Source organism: Phyllostomus hastatus, unplaced genomic scaffold (genome assembly GCF_019186645.2).
Source record: "Phyllostomus hastatus isolate PE091 unplaced genomic scaffold, TTU_PhHast_1.1 phas_contig_210, whole genome shotgun sequence".
In the NCBI taxonomy this organism is placed as follows: Eukaryota; Metazoa; Chordata; class Mammalia; order Chiroptera; family Phyllostomidae; genus Phyllostomus; species Phyllostomus hastatus.
The window spans coordinates 38,794,323-38,813,482 of record NW_025333737.1 but is presented as its reverse complement, the minus strand read 5'-3'; the positions used below and the strand labels follow the sequence as shown (position 1 = coordinate 38,813,482).

Genomic DNA, 19,160 nt, shown 5'->3' with positions numbered 1-19,160 from the left:
GGTCAGGTGAGTCATGTTTTCCGTCTTTTTCCAGAAGACAGGGTTACCATGGGGCGTGTGAATTCCGGAGGGCTCTGGCCCCTGCCTGCTCGGGAGGGCCAGGGGCACCGTCGCCGCTTGGAATCCCCCTCCTTTGCTCCCCTTGGCTCCACGGATCGGCTGCCCTCAGCGTCTCCTCTCACCTGGCAGGTGTACCCCATCCGCCCAGGCCCCGCCCCTCCGCTCAGGCCCCGCCCCACGCACGTGACGCTTTCCCCGCCCCCTCCCCGCCCAGGCCTGTCGGGTGGATGTCTTCGGCGCTCCGCAGCTCCTAGGCTACGCGCACGCACGCGCGCGCGCACGCACGCACGCAGCACGTCCGCCGCTCGCTTCCTGCCGCGGCGGCCTCGGAGGCGGCCTGACGGGACCCGCGCCCGGCCTCCCGGAGCGGTATGCGGCGCTGACGAGCGGGACCCTCCGCGGCGGCGCCATGAACCTCCTGCCGTGCAACCCGCACGGCAACGGGCTGCTCTACGCCGGCTTCAACCAGGACCACGGTGAGCGCGCCCTGCGCGCGCCCGGCCCCGCCCCCGGAGCCCCCGGAGCCCCCGGAGTCCCCGGAGCCCCCGGCCAGGGGGCCTCTGCTCCCGGGGTCCCCCACACGCCCGGGCCTCCCCGGGGTCTGCCCGGCCTGGCTCCGCGCCCCGCCCTTACGCCGCCGCTCCCGCTCCCAGCCGGTGTCTGGGCCGCGGCGGATCCCTGTTTCCGGGCCTTTTCGTGACCCTCGGGGCCGCGGCCGCTGCCTGTCCGGCCGCCCCCTCCCGGCCGCGCTCTGCTCCGCGTCCCTGCTTGGGGCTGCCCGCGCGAGTCAGGCCGGACCCCGCTCTGGGCCGCGCGTCGGCCTTCCGGGCCCGCGGACTGCCGCCCGGGCTCGACCGTGATCGGGCTCTTGACACTGCTCGTCTCCGGGTCTCCCTCGGAGCTGGTCTTTCCCCCGTGCTCGTTCGGGAACTTCGCCAGATTAGCTGCGTGTTGTTGAAAGCCGCTGCCCTTTGTAGCCGGCGGCCCGCTCCCACTTCTGTTTGAACTTCTCCGAGAGTTTGTGGGAGCCCGGCTGACCGCAGACGCCTGGGGGAGATCTCGGGGTCCCCCGAGCGCAGTTGTTTGGCGGCCGCCCGAACGTGCGCGGGCAGGACGCCGAGCCGCGGCCCGGGCGCGGGCCCCGGCTGGGATCGCGCCGCCACCTTGCGGTCGCGGGAGGACGCTCGCGCCTGCGGAGCCGCGCGGGCCCCGGCCCCTCCTTACGCTTTACATTGAGCGTTCTCGCGGGCCCGACTGGGCGTCTTTTTGTCGGTTCCGATCAGAAAGTGTCACTGAAGGAACACCTCCTCCCAGGGTGTGTGTGTTTGTTTAGAATTTGACAGCTGAGTGCCAGAGAGGAAAATCGTATTTTTTTTCCCTTGCATTTTGATTTAAACTGCTCTGGCGAGGCCCGCGGGTGCCCAGGGGTGCCGGCGGGGGCTGGGCTCTGGAGTCGTGTCTCCGCTGCGGACCGACCGGGATTCACGTCGGGAAGACCAGGGCTGGCAGCTGCGGGTCCGGGATAAGGTGCTCTTCCGGGCTGGCTTCGGCAGCTTCGTTTCGGGGAGAATCAGAGCGGCGCTGTAGGACGGCGCCGTGATTGCCTGGCGCTGGGCGCGTGCGCTGCGCCCGTGTCGGGGGAGAGCTCGCGGGCATCGGGGACCAGCGAGCTGGGGGCGGAGGTGTGCGGGCTGCGAGGTCGAGGCAGGTTCGCTCCTGGCCCTTGGCCTCCCGGAGGAGGCCGCGGTGAGACCGGGCGGTGGCAAGGGGGAGGGGGGTGGGGAAGAAGGCGATAGCGAGTGCGGCCGCGCTTGGGTCCAGATGTTGGACATTGGGCAGTAATTTGTGGCTGAACGTTTTGGGCTTAGATAACCGGGAGTAGGCCAGTGGGTTTTTAAATAAGATTTTATAATAATTGAGAACTCATTAACAGTGATACAACAACTCCTTAAGAGGCACGCGTTCAGTGAGAAGAGGTGTCTGGCCGACCGCAAGGGCCCCATAAGTAACCAGGAAAACACTAGGGCCGTGGCCGTGCGGCTCAGTGGCTGGGGTGACGTCCTGCAAACGGAAAAGCCGCGGGTTCAATCCCTGGTCAGGGCAGCTGCCTGGGTTGCAGGTTTATTCCCCAGTTGGGATGCGTGCAAGAGGCAACCCGTCGATACTTCTGTGTCTCTCCCTCTTTCTCCGTTGCCCCCTCTCTAGAATCAATAAAAGAAAAAAATTAAAAAGGAAAAGCACCCAAAAGGGAAAAGCTTAGTGACTTGCAGTCATTTAATGCAAGAAAATCATTCTTACATACCTGCCTGCCTGAGCACCAAAGGAGGCATTTTTGTACTAAGTTTCAGTGTAATAATTGTGACTCAAATGATGCTAATGACTTAAGAAACCAGCGAAGTTCATATTTTTATAACATCTTATTAAAGACTTTTAAAAATACAGCTTTGGCTTTTAACTAGACATGTTTCAGTTGTCTGAAAAATAGTCTTTTGTAAAACCGGCTCACTTCATTGTAAGAAATCATAAGTAAAGCTCACAGTGTTTTTGAAAAACACAAGAAATGTGGTTTTATACTTAAGTTTGAGGTTACCCTTAGGTTACTTCCTTGTAATTGTCTGCCACGTGATTGCTGTTTTTACTTACACTGACTTTTAATTTTTCTTTTTCCATTTTTAATTTTCACTCAGCGTTTTTACTAATTGCAATTTTAGGCTTAGAAATAATTTTATTTATTTATTTACTTTTAGAGAGAAGGGAGAGGAGGGGGAAAGACAGGGAGAGAAACATCCCTGTGTGGTTGCCTCTCACACCCCCCCCCCACCAGGGACCTGACTGCAACCCAGGCTCGTGCCCTGGCTGGGAATTGAACCCGTGACCCTTTGATTTGCAGGCCGGCGCTCAGTCCACTGAACCACCCCAGCCAGGGCGATTTTTAAAAGGGCTGTGCTCACGATTTTAAATTGTTTAAGCCTTTGACTGGTCTTTTCCCAGAGGCAACCTTCGCTGTAGCCGTCAGGACCCCGAGAGTCGGTGGGTGCGGTCTGGGGCCTGGCTGCGGCGCTTCTGCCTGCACCTTCCCGGGACTGGCCTGCGCGGGACTGAGCCCTGAAGCCACGCCCTGACCCCGGGCTCCTTCGCCGCAGTTCTCCCCTGCGCGTGCGGGGGCGCTGTGCGTGCGCGGCCGGTCCTCGGGGCGGGGCAGAGCGCCCTCTGTGGTTCCTGCGTCCTCTGCTCCTGCACGGCCGCCCGCTGAGGGGCTCCGTGTTTTTCTGGAAAATGTTAAGATAGCAAAGATGTGAAGGCGAATGCCATGTTTCACATAATAACCAAGCAAAATCAGTAATAAAGAAACGCAGCAAGGACGGTGCCTAGCCTCCTCAGAAAGTGGTTTCCGGCCTTTCGGTGTCTGGTGCCTTCCTTTCCGCTGTGTACCGCCGTCCACCGCCCTTGCGGGAGGGTGCGCGTCGCCCAGGTGTCCGGCTGGAGACGCTCTGCGGACTGAACGCACCCGCGTGCGCGCGCGGGCCGAGACACGGGGCACCCCCAGCCCCCTGCGCGCCCTCCGCTCGCTGCGACCTCAGGGGCACGGGGCGGTTCTGCCGCGAGAGTGCTTGGTTTCTGCGTCTGCCTTCGTGGTTTGGCTCCCCGTCTGCGCGACGCCCGCCCCCACCCCGTGTTGTTGGGTGTAGTCGTAGGTCGTTCTTGGAGCGCAGTGTCTCTCTGTGTGACTGTGTCGCCATCCACTCGCTCTGAGGCCTGTGGGCATTCGGGCAGCTCCAGTCTGCGGCTGCTCTGAGTGCTGCTGCGAGGCCCTGACACGTGTCCTTTGGCGAACAGGTGTTGTCAGTCCTGCAGGAGACGGTGCCGCCGGTGCCCCAAGTGGCTGTGCGGTCCACGGCCCCCCGCAGCGGCTGAGTCCCCTGGCTCCACGCCCGCCCGCCTCACGCTCTCGGGGTCCTCCCTGTGGCGGGTGGGTGTGCAGCGGCCCGTGTTGTGGTGCGTTCGAGATCGTTTCCACGTTCCCTGATTCTGCATGTTCACTGACCATTTGGATGTTCTCTTTGGTGAATTGTCCAACTCCTTTGCTCGTTTTTCTCTTGCGTTGTCTGCCTTTTTCTTCTGGGTTTGTAGCAGTTATTTGTGTATTTTTATACAAGTCTTGCAAGAAATGTATGTTTTCTGGTGAGGCAAATGAGATAGATGCAGGCTTAAAACTCGGGGAAGCTGCAGTAACTGTGAGGAACGGGAAAAGATTGGACTCTGTCCCGCATTTTCCAGGGAGCAGAGCTCTGCTGTCTCTGCCCAGGTGACGGGGCTTCAGTGACCCAAAGCGGGGTCGTAACTCAGAACGTGTTAAGAGATAATAATAAATAACCTGGCGCCTCTGAGTGAGTCCCCGACTCCAGGCCCCGACGAGGTGCATTTCAGAGCCGCAGTGTTCACCGCACAGCATGGTCCACAGGTTGCTGTCCTGGTGCTTGAGTCGCAGGTTCTGCAGGTTTATAAGTAACTTGCACAAAAAAACGTGAGCAGGAGTTCCACTCTTGGGAGGGCGGCAGCCAGCATGGGGTGACGCGGCTGCAGAGCCGGGAGCCAGCAGACGAGCGTGGGAGAGGCCCGGCGTCGGCACCGGCATCGGCCCTGCCGCCAGCCGTGCGTGTGCCGCTGGGAGGCTCTGCGCGGGCTCGGGCTTATGAGCCAGTGGCCCAGGCTCAGTGCCCCCTCCCAGCCAGCAGCTGCGTGGGAACCAGCGCGGGGGGTGGTCGCCCTTGCAGCAGACGAAGTACAGGTTACAGGCGTGTCTTGAAACTGGGGTGCTTCCTTGAGTTCCTAAATAGTGCTTTTTTCCTAATTTTTATTTATTTCCTTTTAGAGAGAGGGGAAGGGAGGGAGAAAGAAAGGGAAGGGAGAGACACATCCGTGTGTGGTTGCCTCTCCTGCACCCCCAACTGGGGACCTGGCCTGCATCACAGGCGTGTGCCCTGCCTGGGAATCTAACCAGTAACCTTTCAGTTAGCAGGCTGGCGCTCAGTCCATCGAGCCACACCAGCCAGGGCACGGTGCTTTTAATTGGTAACAACCTGGCGTGTGACTTGGAGACGGCGCCCCAGGCCTCTCCTGGTGACCCCAGCGGGGATTTAAGGAACGGGGATTCTTCGCCGGGGGGAGTGAGGTCACGGGAGTCCTTGCGTCCGCCTTCTGGGAGCCCCTGCTCCGGCAGCCCTTTGCTCCGCTCCCAGCCTGCTCTGTCCGCCCCGCTGGGATGCCCCTGCAGGAGACGCCTGCACGCGTCCCTGTGTGCTGCTGCTGCCTCTCTGGGGCTCGGCCCCGACTCGGTGCTCGGGTGTGTTTGGGGCCAGAAAGCCAGCGTGGATGTGAATGTCAGAGACCGGCGCTGACGGAGACGCACAGGGGCCCGTGCAGGTCGGCGGCGAGCCCCTCTCTCGGGAATGAAGTGTTTGGGGTGGAGCCTCACCCCGTGGCCCCCAGAAGGGCCCTGCCGTGGGGGGTGGGGGCTGGAGCGAGCGGCTCCAGAGGCCCCTCCGCACGTCAGACGGCCTTGCCGGGGCAGGAGGGCCGTGTGGCGCGCGCGCCGCGTCCATGTGCTCCGGGCTGGGGGCGGGGGGGGGGCCTTTCTCTGGACCCACTGCTTGCTCTGCCACTCCAGGCCTGGGGTCCTGAGCAGAGGCCCCGGCGATCTGATTCACGTGTTTCTCTCGCTCCAGGGTGCTTTGCGTGCGGGATGGAAAATGGATTCCGAGTCTACAACACCGATCCGCTGAAAGAAAAAGAGAAGCAAGGTAAGAAGTAACCGGCATTTCAGGGTTCCTCTCCTCTCCTTTCCCAGCCCTCAGAGTCTGAGCTCTGTCTGCAGGTGGAGGCAGGGGCAGCTGGTTCGAGAAGTAAACAGGGTCCCCGGTCGCCGCCTGTTCCCCTGGGTGGAGCTGTGCGCCCCCTTTCCGTCGCCCGAGCCTGTCTGTGCAGGGCGGGGACACGGTGGCGGCTCGGCAGGGGCCGCGTGGTCTCTCCGGCGAACCCCACTCTGACGTGCCCGTCTTCCCGGTGGGTGGGAGGACGGGGAGGGTGGGCCTGGTGGCCGTGCGGTGGCCGAGCGCTCCAGCGGCGCGTTTAGTCCCAGCAGACGGACCCCTCCTTCCCAGTAGCGAGCGGCCGGCGCCACAGTAACGTTGTCTGCAGCCGTGAGACTGTCGTCCAGGACTGCACGCTGCAGGCAGGGGTTCTGTTGGTAAAATAATGGTGGTCATTTTCCCATTTGACAGGGAAAAACGCTAAATCTGCCAGTAGAATTTGTTCAATTTGGTTTTTTTCTCGTATATAGTTTTCTTAAGCGTTTAGTGTTTGCTGGTCCTGCTGGGAGAAGGCAGCACTGCCAGTGGGTGGGCAAGTCTCAGATAAAGGGTGGAAAGCAAGAAGCACCCTTGTTCTTCCCGCAGCTGCCGTTCTGGTTTTCATGCAGTGCACGAGCTGTGTCTTCTGGTGCTGGGAATCCCTCCTCTGTAAGCGGTGGTCCCTGCGGTCTGGCGCCCGCCGAGCAGCCCCTCCCACCTAGCAGGAGCCGCCCTGCACTGGCTGGGGTGGGGGTGGGGGGGCTCTCGGCCGTCTCTGTCCCACGGCACCCAGGCCAGTCGCTCAGGCTCTGCGGAGCCCCGGAGCTCAGAGCGGCACCAGGAACACCCCCTTTTTTACCAGCTCGTACGCGTGTGATCCTGTAACGTACCCACGTCACACTCAGGCACACCACGTGACATTGGAGGTGAGATGTTCACATTAGAACTATAAACCATCACACCCATGGTGCTACCCCACCAACCACACTCCAGCAGGAGTTACTTCCGCCGGATCCTGTGTCTGTTTCTTGCCCATCTGACAATAAAATAAGTAGGATTTTTACTCCATGCACACCAGACGGGTATTGTTGTGTCGGCTGCCACCATTTTTGTTAGACGGTGTATTAGACGGTGTGAGGAGAGAGGGAGCAGCGCCCCCGACTCCGAGGTCGGCACTGCACGCCGTAAACGTCCTCGGGCACGGCGGCTGACAGTCCTCTGAGGCTGACAGTCCTCTGAGGCTGACAGTCCTCTGAGGCTGACCTCAGAGATTTTCAGGGGGTTTTCTTTGACGGTGGAACCCCTTTGTCAGACGAAGTCTGTGCAGCGCTCGTGTGCACCCCAGGCGGTGGTGCTGCACGCATAGGAGGCGCGGGATCTGCAGGCTGAGCTGCAGCTCCCACGCCCCCGACGACGGCATGCGGCCTGGCCCTGCCCCGGCGGCTGCGTGGCCTTGGGCGAGCTTCTCGCCTCCTCTTGGCCTCAGCTTCTTTGTGGGAGACGAGGGTCACTTTGCCCCCAAGGTCAGTGCAGAGATGAGTGAATTCGAAGACGAGCAGCGGGGCCGGGAGGCTGCTGTCCGCCGCCCAGCATCGGAACCCGATTCTGTTCCTTCAGTTTCAGTTCCACGGTGAGTGAAGACAGCTCTGCTTTGCACAGACAAGTAGTTACAAGTTATTTTGAAATAGCTGGACTTGCAAATTTCAGGATATTTTGTCCTTAAATTCTGGAGACTTAGGAGTTCCAGAGACGGTTGCTGGCAGCATCTTAATTGCTTCCCACGTTGAAGGGAAGTTTGCAGTAAACTCAGAGTCCTCGCACAGATAAGCTAGAGGTTTGTGGTGGTTGTGCTGCAGCGTGAACTTGGCGTGTGAATTTGGTGCCGAGCTGCTCGACGGTGCACTTTCTGTGGCGCGCGTGCGGTTCACCTGGCAGCTCCGTCTGCGTGACGTCTCTGGCTGCCTGGCTCGACGGTAGGAAGCAGGAGACGACGTGGCCTTGGTCCTTTCTCGTCTTGGAGGTTTGCTTGCCTAGGGTCACGGGGTCATTCCCAGGTCTGGGCCCTGTCATCTGGGCTGTGGCCGGGGCTCTGAGCTGGGAAACTGACTGGCCGTGAGCCGAGGGCGTCTTCCGGGTGAGCCTGCTGCTGGCAGGGACGGCACCCCCTCGCCCAGCGGGGGGCTGCAGGCGCGCACTCCCCCGGACGTCCGAGTGGCGCTGCTCCCTCCGGGAGGCCCGGGCACCCCGGGGAGGACTGCTCGAGCTGCGTGATGCAGCCTGTCTGGCGTGCTCGAGGCGACGCCGGGGGCCGCAGCGTGGGCTTGGGCTCAGACGCACCACACGCGTGGGCATGCATGCCCAACGAAGAAGGCTCCCCGGCCACGACAGGAGCAAGTCGGGATGCGCTGAGAATGCTGTGTCGGGTGAAACACTGAATTCAGTAGGTGCGGACCTGGAAAGAGGACTCCACCCGGAAACAGCTCTGCCGCGAGGCGGAGGGGCCGGGGACGCGCTGAGCTCCTGCTCACCGGGCTCGCAGGCGGGCGGCGGGGGCTCCGCGTGTGCCCTCCGTGGGGCCTCCCACGCGTGACGCTGGCGGCCCTGTGTGGGCAGGGGGAGGGAGCGGAGACTGGAGGGGATGGCACGCGACCGGGGTGGAGGTGAGCCCCCAGGGTGGCGGTCGGGTGTCTTCTGGCCTCGGGGGCTGCACCAGGGGCTGGGACCCGCTGACGCACAGGGCGGGCAGGGTCCTTGCCAAGCCACACCAGGCGTCCACCAGGTGTCCGGGAGCAAGAGGCGCCCTCTTTGTGCTTGGCTCCCGGCACGGCCTGCCCGGCCGCCTGCCTGGCCGCCAGTGTGCCGGGGGCTGGCCCGCGGCCGACACTCCTCGTCCCGTCCAACCTCAGAGGGCCGCGTGGGCGTCCTGCCCCTCGGGGTCACGCCAGCCCGTCGGGGGTCACCCCAGCCCGTCGGGTGAAGGGACCCGAGAGACAGGGAAGCGAGTGCGTGGAGGGGAGGGAGCTGGCTGCTGGGGCCGGCGGAGCAGACGCTGGCTGACTTCACTGAGCGTCACGTCTGCGAGCTCGTCTGTGCTGTGCCGCGGCCCAGACGGCCCCCTGTTCTGTGGGGCGACCGCATTCTGTTCGCCCCCCCGCCCCCCCCGGGCAGACGTGGGCGGCTCCTCCCCCGTGGGCGCGGGGAGTGGTGTGGCCCCGGCACGGGTGTGAGGTGCGCTCTCCGAGGCCTTTCACCTCTTTTGAGGGTCGGCTGCGCTGAGGAGCAGGGCTGCTGGGATCCGCCAGGGCTGTTTTTACATTGTCAAGTAGGTGTTTCAGAGAGAGAAGGGGAGGGAGGGAGAGGGAGCACCGATTGCTGCTCCCCTGATCTGCGCGTTCACTGGTTGTGTCGTGCATGTGCCCTGCCCAGGGGCCGGACCTGCAGCCTCCGTGTGTAGGGACGAAGCTCCAACCAGCTGAGCTGCCCGGCCAGGGCCCTGTTTCTCATTTTCAAAAGCCTTTTGAAGACGTGTGTGTGTTCATTTCAGGAAGAGAGGAAGGGAGAGAGAAAAGTATCCATGGGCTCCCTCCTGTAGGCCCATGCCCCGACCGGGAACTGAACCCGCAGCCTTCTGGTGTGCGGGACGACGGTCCGACCCACCGGGCCGCTTTAACTCTCAAAGACTCACCGTACTGTCCGTGTGGCAGCCGTGCCCCGGTGCGCAGGGCCCCTGCTTCCCCACACCTTGTCCACACTCGTGGTTTTCCGCCGCAAACGTGGCCGCCCCAGTGGCTGTGAGGCGCCAGGTATCTCCTGGGGGCTGGCTTGCCTTTCTCAGATGCTCGGTGCTGGGGGGCCCCTTCTTGTGTGTGTGTGTGTGTGTGTGTGTGTGTGTGTGTGGACACACTCGTCGTTGTCGGGGGCATGTCTGTCCGGGCTCCGGGCCCGTGTTCAGTCGGGCTGCTGGGGGTCTGCCGTGGTCGGGTTGCAGGAGTTCTGTCTGCGTCTCTGCGCTCTCCCCCGCCGGGCGCAAGGCTGTAGATCTCGGCTCCGCCCTCCAGGTCCCCGGGTCACCTTGTCGATCGCGTCCTCTGAGGCACGAGGGTTTTGAGGGTACTGTCATCCCATTTGTCTGCTTTTGCTTTTGTCGCCTGTGCTTTGGCGTCACATTCAAGACAGCATCGCCACAGCCAGTGTCGTGACGGTTTCACCTGTGCTTTCTCTGGGAGTGTCACAGTTTTGTATCATCTCATACATTTCGGCCTTTAGCCCATTTTCAGCTACTTTTCACACGTGGTGTGCGTTCAGGGTCCAACTTCACACTTGGCAGGTGGACGTCTGGCTTCCCGGCGGCCTGTGTTGAAGACAGTGTCTTTTCCCGGCGGTGGGGGCCTGCTCCCCTTGACTGGCAGGTTGTCAGACGTGTTGCTGAGCTCTGGGCTCTTCCAGGTGCTGGCCACGGCCAGGTGTTAACGGGTAGACGGCCTTCCTGGTGCCGGGGAGTGGGCGTGGGCCCCGGGGGGTGGTCGCGGCGCCAGCAGCGGCCGGGAGCTGCCAGGCCTGAAGCCGTACACCTGGCGGGGCCGGGGCGGGGGGGTTGGACTCGCTTGGGTTTGGACTGTGGCCACGTCCTGTTCAGCCAGAATTACGTGGAGGCAGCCTGCGTCAGAGGACTGTCACATTGTGTGAAAGAAAGACTGTTTCCGTTAGGGATACTGTGGAATATTTCGTGCTAGGGTTTCTTCGGGGCCTTGGGCTTTAAATTTTTCATGGAGTAACCTGATGAGTTTGGAACCGTCCTGTGCAGCTCCGGCCGCGCAGGCAGCCGCCGGCTCCTCCCTGGCCCTTGGCTGTGCCCTGCCCGTCCCGGGGGCTCGGGGTCAGTTCGGGCTGGAGCCGGAGGCTGGGGCGCCTCACCGGGCCGTGTCGCCAGAGAACCTGCTGGCCTTCCTCCCCCTCGTGCGGCCTTCCTGTGCACCTCTGAGCACCGCCAGCTTCCGGGGGGACGTGGTCGAGGGCTTGTTTAAAGAACTCGGGCGTCGCGTTGAACCGTTCGGCCTGCTGCCTCTGCCGCAGACTCTGCCGCCCCTTAGCACGGGAGCGTGGGCCTCAGGCGCCCACGGGGGAGCCGGGGGCGGGAGGCGGGACGGGCTGGAGCTCCCCCGCGCTGACCCGTGTCCACTCTCCCCTCTGACGGCAGTGAGGTGCCGGGGGCTGCCGCGTGCAAACCCAGTGCCGGTCGTTGCGTCTCACCTCGTGTTCTCCTCCTCTAAGCTGTGAAGTGGACGTACCAACTTCTTCTTCGTATCGTTTCAGAGTTTCTGGAAGGAGGAGTCGGCCACGTCGAAATGCTGTTCCGCTGCAACTACTTAGCGTTAGTTGGCGGTGGGAAAAAACCAAAGTACCCTCCCAACAAAGGTAAGGCCGCCATGTGCCTCACGGCCGCGGCTCCCGTGTGCGCCTGTCGTGGCCGCTGTGGCCCACCCTCACGTCTGCGGCCCTTCGAGCCCCTGCAGTCCCACCCGGGGAGCGTGCAGGACGGGCCCCTGGGGAAGGGGTGTCCTCGGGACCCCGTGTGGTCCTGGGTGCTCTGCCTGGGCCGGTTTCGGAAAGGCCACACGTTTCTTCTGAAGCAGGGTTATTCTCCCGCAGAGGGCCTCTGCCTTAGAGACGGGAGTGCGTTTGCCACGCAGAACGGAAAACCAGCGTGGCTCTAGGTGTAAAGGCACTGCTTTTGTGGCGGGGGGGGCGGTTAAAGACGTTGCTGTGTGAAAGGCTGGCCTCTTTCAAAGCAAGGGAGGGCCCCGCTGCTGTAGCTTGGCACACTGAGCACCAGCCTGTGAACCCAAAGGTCACCGGTTCAGTTCCCAGGCAGGGCACAGGCCTGGGTTGCGGGCCTGTCCCCAGCCGGGGGCATGTGAGAGGCCACCACACACTGGTGTTTCTCCCCCTCCCCCTTTATCCCTAAAAATAAACAAATCTTTAAAAACAAAATCACGGTGAGGGACACAGAGGAGGTTGCTGCCGGGGCTGCAGCAAAGACAGCGCGTCCGCAGTGTCTGGCGCCCGGCAGTGCGGCGCCCCGAGGCCGTGAGGCTTTCTCCCGTGATCCGGGCCGTGCATCCGGTCCCTCGTCCTCGTCTCTGGGCAGCGAAAGTGCACACCACTGCCTCGGGCCGCCCTCGCGCTTCCAGGCCTTTCTGCGAAGGGAGTGAACTCCGGCCCCGCCCGCCTGCGGGCTCTGTCTGCTGGCGCTTGCCCACCCCTGCCGAGCACTCACAGCTGTGGGGGGGGGGGGGCGGCACAGGGCGTCCTGAGTAGGGAGGGCGGCCGCGTCTCCGCCTGCTCAGGTGGTGGTGGTGGTGGTGGTGGTGGTGGGGCCCTGTGCTCACGGGTCTCTCTGGTGTCGCAGTGATGATCTGGGACGACCTGAAGAAGAAGACCGTCATCGAGATCGAGTTTTCCACGGAGGTCAAGGCGGTCAAGCTGCGGCGGGACAGGTGGGTGGGGAGCCTGACTTGTGGAGTGGGGGAGTCACGCTCCCTGAAGACGGCCGGCGCGCTGCATGCTGAGGGAGGGCCTGGGAAAACGACACACTGGACTGTGGTGGCCCCAGTTCTCCACGCAAGGGCGCGAGGCTTGTTCATGCTGCTGCTGCAGGGAGAAACGGGGCTTCCGGGGCTTCCGGGGGTGGCTGCTGGCGAGGGCCCGGGGGCCTGGGGGGGTGCGCCCGCGCTGGGCCTGGCACCGCCCTCGGCGGCGCTCAGTCTCGGGGGGCGGTCCCCGCTCGGCAGGTGCAGACTGGGGACCCGAGTTGTGAGCCGCGCTTTTCCGAAAGCTGCCCCAGTGCCCGTCTTCAGGTGGGAGGTAAAGGGGAGTTTGGAGGCTCCTTGGGGAGAAGGTGTCATAAGAGCGAGTTTCTTTCTCAGCCTTTGCCCTCAGAGGGTTTGGGAGAAGAGCGAAGGTTTCTTACTGGTAGCAAGGTAGGGCAGCGCTTAATTTGGATTAAATCTGGTGAGCTTTACACAGCAGCACGGTCAGCTGCAGAGGACAAAGGCACTGGAGAAGGCCAAGGTCGTCCCCGAGTTCCTAGGTTGGTTACTTCCAGCGATGCCAGTAGGTGGGGACCCTCAGGAGTGCCAGGCCTGGCGCCCAGCCGGGACCCCTGCCCTTGGGCGTCCCCGAGTCACCAGACGCACCTGGAGGCCCTCAGAGTGTTCCTCTGCCCCGTGCGCCACGGGGCTCTCGCTGCAGGGGGACCATTGGTGACAGTGGTCTCAGCACGGGCGGGGGCCACCTCTGCCCGAGCCCAGGTGGCTCCCGGGGCCTTGCCGGGAGGGCCTGTCCTGCCAGGGCTCAGAATGACAGGAGCAGATGCCACGAAATGGTTGAGTTTTGCTTTTAGGGAGAAGAATGCTGATTGTTCTTTTCCTTCCAGGATCGTGGTGGTTTTGGACTCCATGATCAAGGTGTTTACATTCACACACAACCCCCACCAACTGCACGTCTTTGAAACCTGCTATAACCCTAAAGGTGAGGCGTTCGGCGACGGCCTGGCGGGTCCGAGGGCCCCACTGTGGGGGGTGGTCCTGGGGCTCCCCCTCCCCCGCCCCTTGGGTGGTCCTTCCCCCACTTGCTCGTCGTCTGTTCCCAGAAGCCACCTGTGGGCGGGGGCTCTCGGACCTCTGTAGCGGGAGGGGGGGCCTCCCTCGGGGCGGCTGCCAGCCCGTCGGGAGCTCCGCTGGGCCCGAGCACCCGAGCGTCCCTCCTGTCCCCCGGCCGGCGGGGGGCGCGCTCACGGCGAACCTCGTCGCTCCTGCTGGCGGCTTCACCTCCTCCGGGGAGCTCCGGGTTTTTCTCCGAGCTTTCCGAGACGTGACGTGCCCGTTCTGGGTGCGTCACGTGACAGACTGTGGCAGTTGTTCCAGGTTGTGTCACGGCCCCACAGCGAGGGCACACAGAGCGGCCCGTCACCCAGGGAGTGACCCCCGGCGGCGAGGGCCCGCCCCGCCCCCGCCCTCCCCGGCTGCGGCCGGCATCCTCCTCTGGGCTGAGTGCTTCCCGGGCTCCTCCGCACGCAGGGCTGTTTCCTTCCTTGTTGTCGCTGAGTCACGGTCGGGGGCACGGGCAGGGCACGGGCAGGCCACGGCTGTCTGTCCACACGGGTTCTCTCGGCCGTCGCGATCAGCATCTGCCGTGGACGCCGACACATGGGCTCTGTGGACAGAGTCCTCATCCGCCCCCCCTCCAGCAGCTCCACGGAGGGGCGGGGCTGCCGGGTCGCGCCGCAGCCCCCTCGGTGACGTGTGCGGGTCCAGCTGCCGGCCTCGCACCTGCAGATGCTGCCGCAGGGGGTGGCCTCGCTGCCGTTCGCGCGTCGTCTTGGTGAAGGAGCTTCGCGTCCTCTGCCTGATTTAAAGTTGTTCGTGTTACTGAGGTCTAAGGATTCTCTGTGTGTTCTGGTGACGAAGTGCAGTTGGGGTCTCGATTCTCTCCCCGTGGTCGGTGGTGTCTCTGTCCTTGTGCCAGCCCGGAGCTGCCTCGGTGTCTGGAGCTTCGAGATACCTCTAGCAGTTAGGAAGCCTAAGTCCTCCAGTCTTGTTCTCATTCACAAAAGTCTTTTGGTTCTTGTAGGATTTGCGCCTTTCCTTTAGCATCAGCTTGTTTACTTCTTCAGGACAGCCCGCGGGGACCGTGTGAGCGCCCGGGGCAGGGGGACCGGGTGCGGACCCCCGTGCCCGTGCGCTGCAGCCCGGCCGTCCGGCCTCCGCTGTCCCGCAGGGCCCTGCCCCCCGAGAGACGGGCTTGGGAGAGTGATGGTTCAGAAAATGTTTCCAGTCACGAGACGGTCTCGGCGGGGGGGGTGGCTGTGCTCGCCCCTGTGACACCCTTTTTGGGGCTCCGGTAGAAGGGGAGACCCACGAGTGACCCTGACTGTTTATTCCTCGGGAACTGGCGACCGGAGCGCGGGTTGGACCAGGCCCTGCCTGTGGGAGAGCAGAGGCCCCGACGATGGCCCGAGGCCCTGACGGGCTCCCGCCGTCTGTCTCCGTGCAGGCCTCTGTGTCCTGTGCCCCAACAGCAACAACTCCCTCCTGGCCTTCCCGGGCGCGCACACCGGCCACGTGCAGCTCGTGGACCTGGCCAGCACCGAGAAGCCGCCCGTGGACATTCCCGCCCACGAGGGCGTCCTGAGCTGCATCGCCCTCAACCTGCAGGGAACAAGAATCGCAACTGCGTCTGAAAAGGTGAGCCCGTGCCCCTGCCCCTGGGGAGGCCGTGTGCCCCCTGCAGTGCCCCCCCACCCCGCCCCGGGCAGCGTTCCCTTCTCTGACGCGAGGGACCCCCGTGTGGGCACCGCCTCTCCAGACACGGGGCCCACAGCCCTCGAGGGGCGGGGTGGCTCCCCGGGCGGGCGTCTGCCCAGGGTCCCGAGTCCCCCTGCCCTCCCTGGCCCCTGCCCAGAGCTGTCGGATGACAGGGCCCGCAGCCCACTCCTGGGCACGACCGAGGAGAAGTGGGGTCCGGGGAGACGTGGGGGCGTCTGGGGGAGGCCGTGCGGGCGGGTGGGTTTGTGAACGTCAGTCACTGCGGAAACCGACTGCCACGCTGCGAACCTGTGATAATGAAACACTTCACTGTCTTTCAAAGGGGACCCTTATAAGAATATTTGATACTTCATCAGGGCATTTAATCCAGGAGCTGCGAAGAGGGTCTCAAGCAGCGAACATTTATTGGTAAGGACCACCCGCGTCTCACCCCAGGGGAGGCCGCTGCTGTGGGCCCACACCTCGGGGGGCCTGTGTGTGGGGAGGGCCGGCAAGGGCCCCGCCCCCAGGCAGGAGGCAGCCTGCCCTGTTGGGGCTCGAACTTCAGTTCATTTTATCGTTGCTAATCTTAACATCCCTGATGGGAGCGTACACAAAAGCAGGGAGAACGTTGTGACTTTGAACCCCTCACTGCCTGAGCGTTTACCGGCACTGGCCGACCTCCTCACGTTCGCTCCAGCCGCTTCCCGTGCTGCCTTCAGGCGCACAGCAGAGGCCGTGCCGGCCGGCGGTCACCGCCGGGGCCCTCTCTGGGGACCGAGCTGCGCGTGTGGTGGCCGCAGCCCCACTGTGCGCGGCCCGGGAGGGCGGGACCCCGCCTGGGCCGGGCTTCGTTCTCCGCAGCCGCCGCGCAGCGTTTGGGTCTGTGCGCAGAAGCCTGACTCGTGTGTGAGGTCAGCGAGTGTGCCCGCGGGCCGTGGGGCCCCTCCGGCACGGCTCCTGCCGCTCTGCTCCCAGGGCCCCTGCGGCGGGGCGGGGCGGTCGGAGAGGTGGCGCTCTTCTCCCCCGAGCGGCGTGTGGAGGCCGCAGTCTGCAGGAGGCCCTCCCTCGTCCCCAGAGCGTGGCCCTGGCTGTGCGCCCAGGGAGGGGCCTGCCGCGGGGCTGTCAGTGGGGCCGGGAAGGCCGGGGTGGCGGGCGGCGGCTCGGTGGGCCTGTGGCTGGGGTCGGCGTGGAGCCCGAGCACGTGTGGTCTCCCTGCAGCATCAACTTCAACCAGGACGCGTCCCTCATCTGTGTGTCCAGCGACCACGGCACGGTGCACATCTTCGCCGCGGAGGACCCGAAGCGGAACAAGCAGTCGAGGTGGGTGTCCAGGGACGGACGGTCGCGTCAGTGTCTGTCGGGTCTCCCCCGAGTTCCAGCCTCTGAAGCCCGGGCGGGCGGGCGACTCGACGCTGAAGCCGCGGCGTCACGGCCCCGCCGCTCGTGCCTTTGGGCGTCCGCCCAGGGTCCGGGCTTGGCCCCGGACTCCTGCGGCCACCTCTGTCCGCTGTGGCCGGAGACGCGACTGCCAGCGAGCCCCGGAAGCCTGCGCCCTCTGCAGCCGCGGGGCCACCACACGGTCGTTTGGGGTGACCTGGTCCTCCAGGTGGACGGCACAGAGTCTGAGCAAGGCCGCGGCTGGGTCGGGGAGAGCCGTGTCTCTGACGTGCTGACGTGACCGTGGCTTCTCCTCCTGTCCCCGCAGTCTGGCCTCGGCCAGTTTCCTCCCGAAATACTTCAGCTCCAAGTGGAGCTTCTCCAAGTTCCAGGTGCCCTCGGGCTCTCCGTGCATCTGTGCCTTCGGAACAGAGCCAAATGCCGTCATCGGTGAGTGGTCCCTCCAGACGCGACTCCACCCCCTGCCCTCGCTTGGGCTGTGCTGGCCCAGCTCGCCGGCCCCTCCTGGCCTCCCCCTGGGGGCTGCACAGCCAGGTGGGGTGTTGCCGGCTCCCCACCCTCTGGGGTTTCCCAGGAAGTCCTGGGGCCGGTCGGTCGGCTTGTGTTTGTTTGCAGTGCCAGCACTCCCGAGTGCTTGGGGCTTGTGGCCCCATACATGCCCAGCGAGGAAGGGGGGCCCCTGGCTGCCCACAGATTCACGCACGAGCCGGCTGCTGGGGCTCTGCCCAGCCCCCGGTCGTGGGGCTGCACGGGGCCTCCTGCTCCGAACGTCACGGGGAGAAACGTGTGAGTGAAGGGGCCTCTCTCTCCGCAGCGATCTGTGCTGACGGCAGCTACTACAAGTTCCTGTTCAACCCCAAGGGGGAGTGCATCCGAGACGTCTACGCCCAGTTCCTGGAGATGACCGATGACAAGCTGTGACCCCGCCTCCGCAGAGCGGTCGGCACCCACGGCCGAGCGCCCCGCGGTGCTGGGTGCGCCCAGACTCCTGGGGCCTCGTGGGCCATGGGCCGGAGGGACTGCCCGGGGACCTGGGCCTGGAAGCCGCACGCGGCCATCTGTTTCCCTCCGCAGAGCTTCGCATTCCCAGTGTTGGAGGGGGAACCACCGTCGAGGCCCCACGGACACTCACGTAGCTCTGGGCAGCCCGAGCTGGACACTGGCTGGTCACCAGGGGTGCGGGCGCGGCGGCAGCTTCAGCGACCACCACTCCCCACGCCTGCGCCGGGGCTCCGCACGGACTGGGGGCCTGGGCGGGCGCGGGGCGGACACACCGAGGTTTGCTCTGGGAACAGATCCCATTGTGTTCACCGAGTCCGCGACGGGGAGGTGGGCGGCCGTGTGTAGATGTCAGTCCTCACGCGACGGCCAGAGGTGGCAAGAGCAGCAGCACCAGCAGCTTGCCTTGCGGAAGGGGAGGGGCGTGTCCTCCCGTCCGAGCCCGAGGCAGAGATGCCGCTGTGTCAGGCACAGGCGGCCGCTCCCCCGGGAGCCCTGCTGCAAGGTCCCCGCCTGCTGCGACCGGCGTCCTGTGTCCTGGGGCGGCTGTGGGCTCCGAGGCCGCCGCCAGGCCCACCCGTGGGCAGGGCACGTGAGCCTCGCCTGGGTCCCCTGGGGAGGCGGCGGTGACACGGCCCCCTGCTGTGTGCAGGGGCAGAGTCGTGCAGTGTCACCTGAGGCAGAGAACCCGGAGGGGCAGGGTCGGTGTCCCCGCAGGGCGGGTGGGACCCCCGCGCCCGTCTCCCAGCGCCGGCGGGGTGGGCCGCTCACTGCGGTCCCGGCTGTGGGCTCCCCCCCCGCCATCGGTCGGTGCCGCTTGAGTCTGCATCTGGGCTCCGTCCGTCCCCTCTGGAGGCCCCGGGTCACGGCTTTCGGTTCACGTCGCAGACACCTGGAGCCTGCGCAGCAAGTCCTCCGTCCGCCTGTCCGTCACTCTCCTGTAATCGCTAACTTTGTACGTGGGTTTCAGCGTCCAGCATGCATGTTCTGTCATGTGTATTTAATCATGCAGTTTAATTTTGCACACTTGTTTTTAATGTTTCTTTTAAATAAAAGTGACTAATTTTGTTGTACTCTGTACCCCCCAAGGGAAAGGAGCTGTGTCGCAACACCAAGCCCCTGGTGCTGAGAGGCGGGCCGGGTCGTAGGCGCTGCCTGCGGGGCTGCGGGGCGGGGGCGGGGGCCAGGGCCGCAGGACGCCCGGCCCGCGGACCCGGGAACAGAGCCCCAGGCTGAGCGGACACGAGCTGCCCGCGTGGCCTCAGGCCGTGGGGTCGGGTCCCACGAGCTGCTTCTCCTCCCCTCTGGTCAGATTTGCCAGGGGCACGTGGCCCCTGAGTTTTCTCTGTTTTCACTCAGGAAACACGTAACACACAGTCAGCCATTGTGCAGGGGCGTGTGGGCGGGTACCTTCGCAGTGTGGGCAGCTGCAGCCTGTCTCCTGTCTCCCACCACCCCCAGAACCCCTCGTAATCACTAAGAAATTACTCCCGTCTCCTCGCCTGGTGACCACTCATCCGCTCTCTGTCTGTGGGACGGCCTGTTC

The 19,160-nt window shown here is 64.2% G+C and overlaps 1 protein-coding gene across 1 annotated transcript; it reads left to right on the top strand.

The window, feature by feature from the left end:
• The first annotated feature begins 342 nt into the window (after positions 1-342).
• Positions 343-18,687, top strand: WDR45B (WD repeat domain 45B). The gene is made up of 10 exons (XM_045837479.1): positions 343-536; positions 5,787-5,861; positions 11,223-11,324; positions 12,319-12,406; positions 13,345-13,439; positions 14,964-15,154; positions 15,558-15,643; positions 16,436-16,537; positions 16,923-17,044; positions 17,430-18,687. The coding sequence occupies exons 1-10, from the start codon at positions 470-472 to the stop codon at positions 17,534-17,536; spliced, it is 1,035 nt and encodes a 344-aa protein (XP_045693435.1). The 5' UTR covers positions 343-469; the 3' UTR covers positions 17,537-18,687.
• Positions 18,688-19,160: the final 473 nt, after the last annotated feature.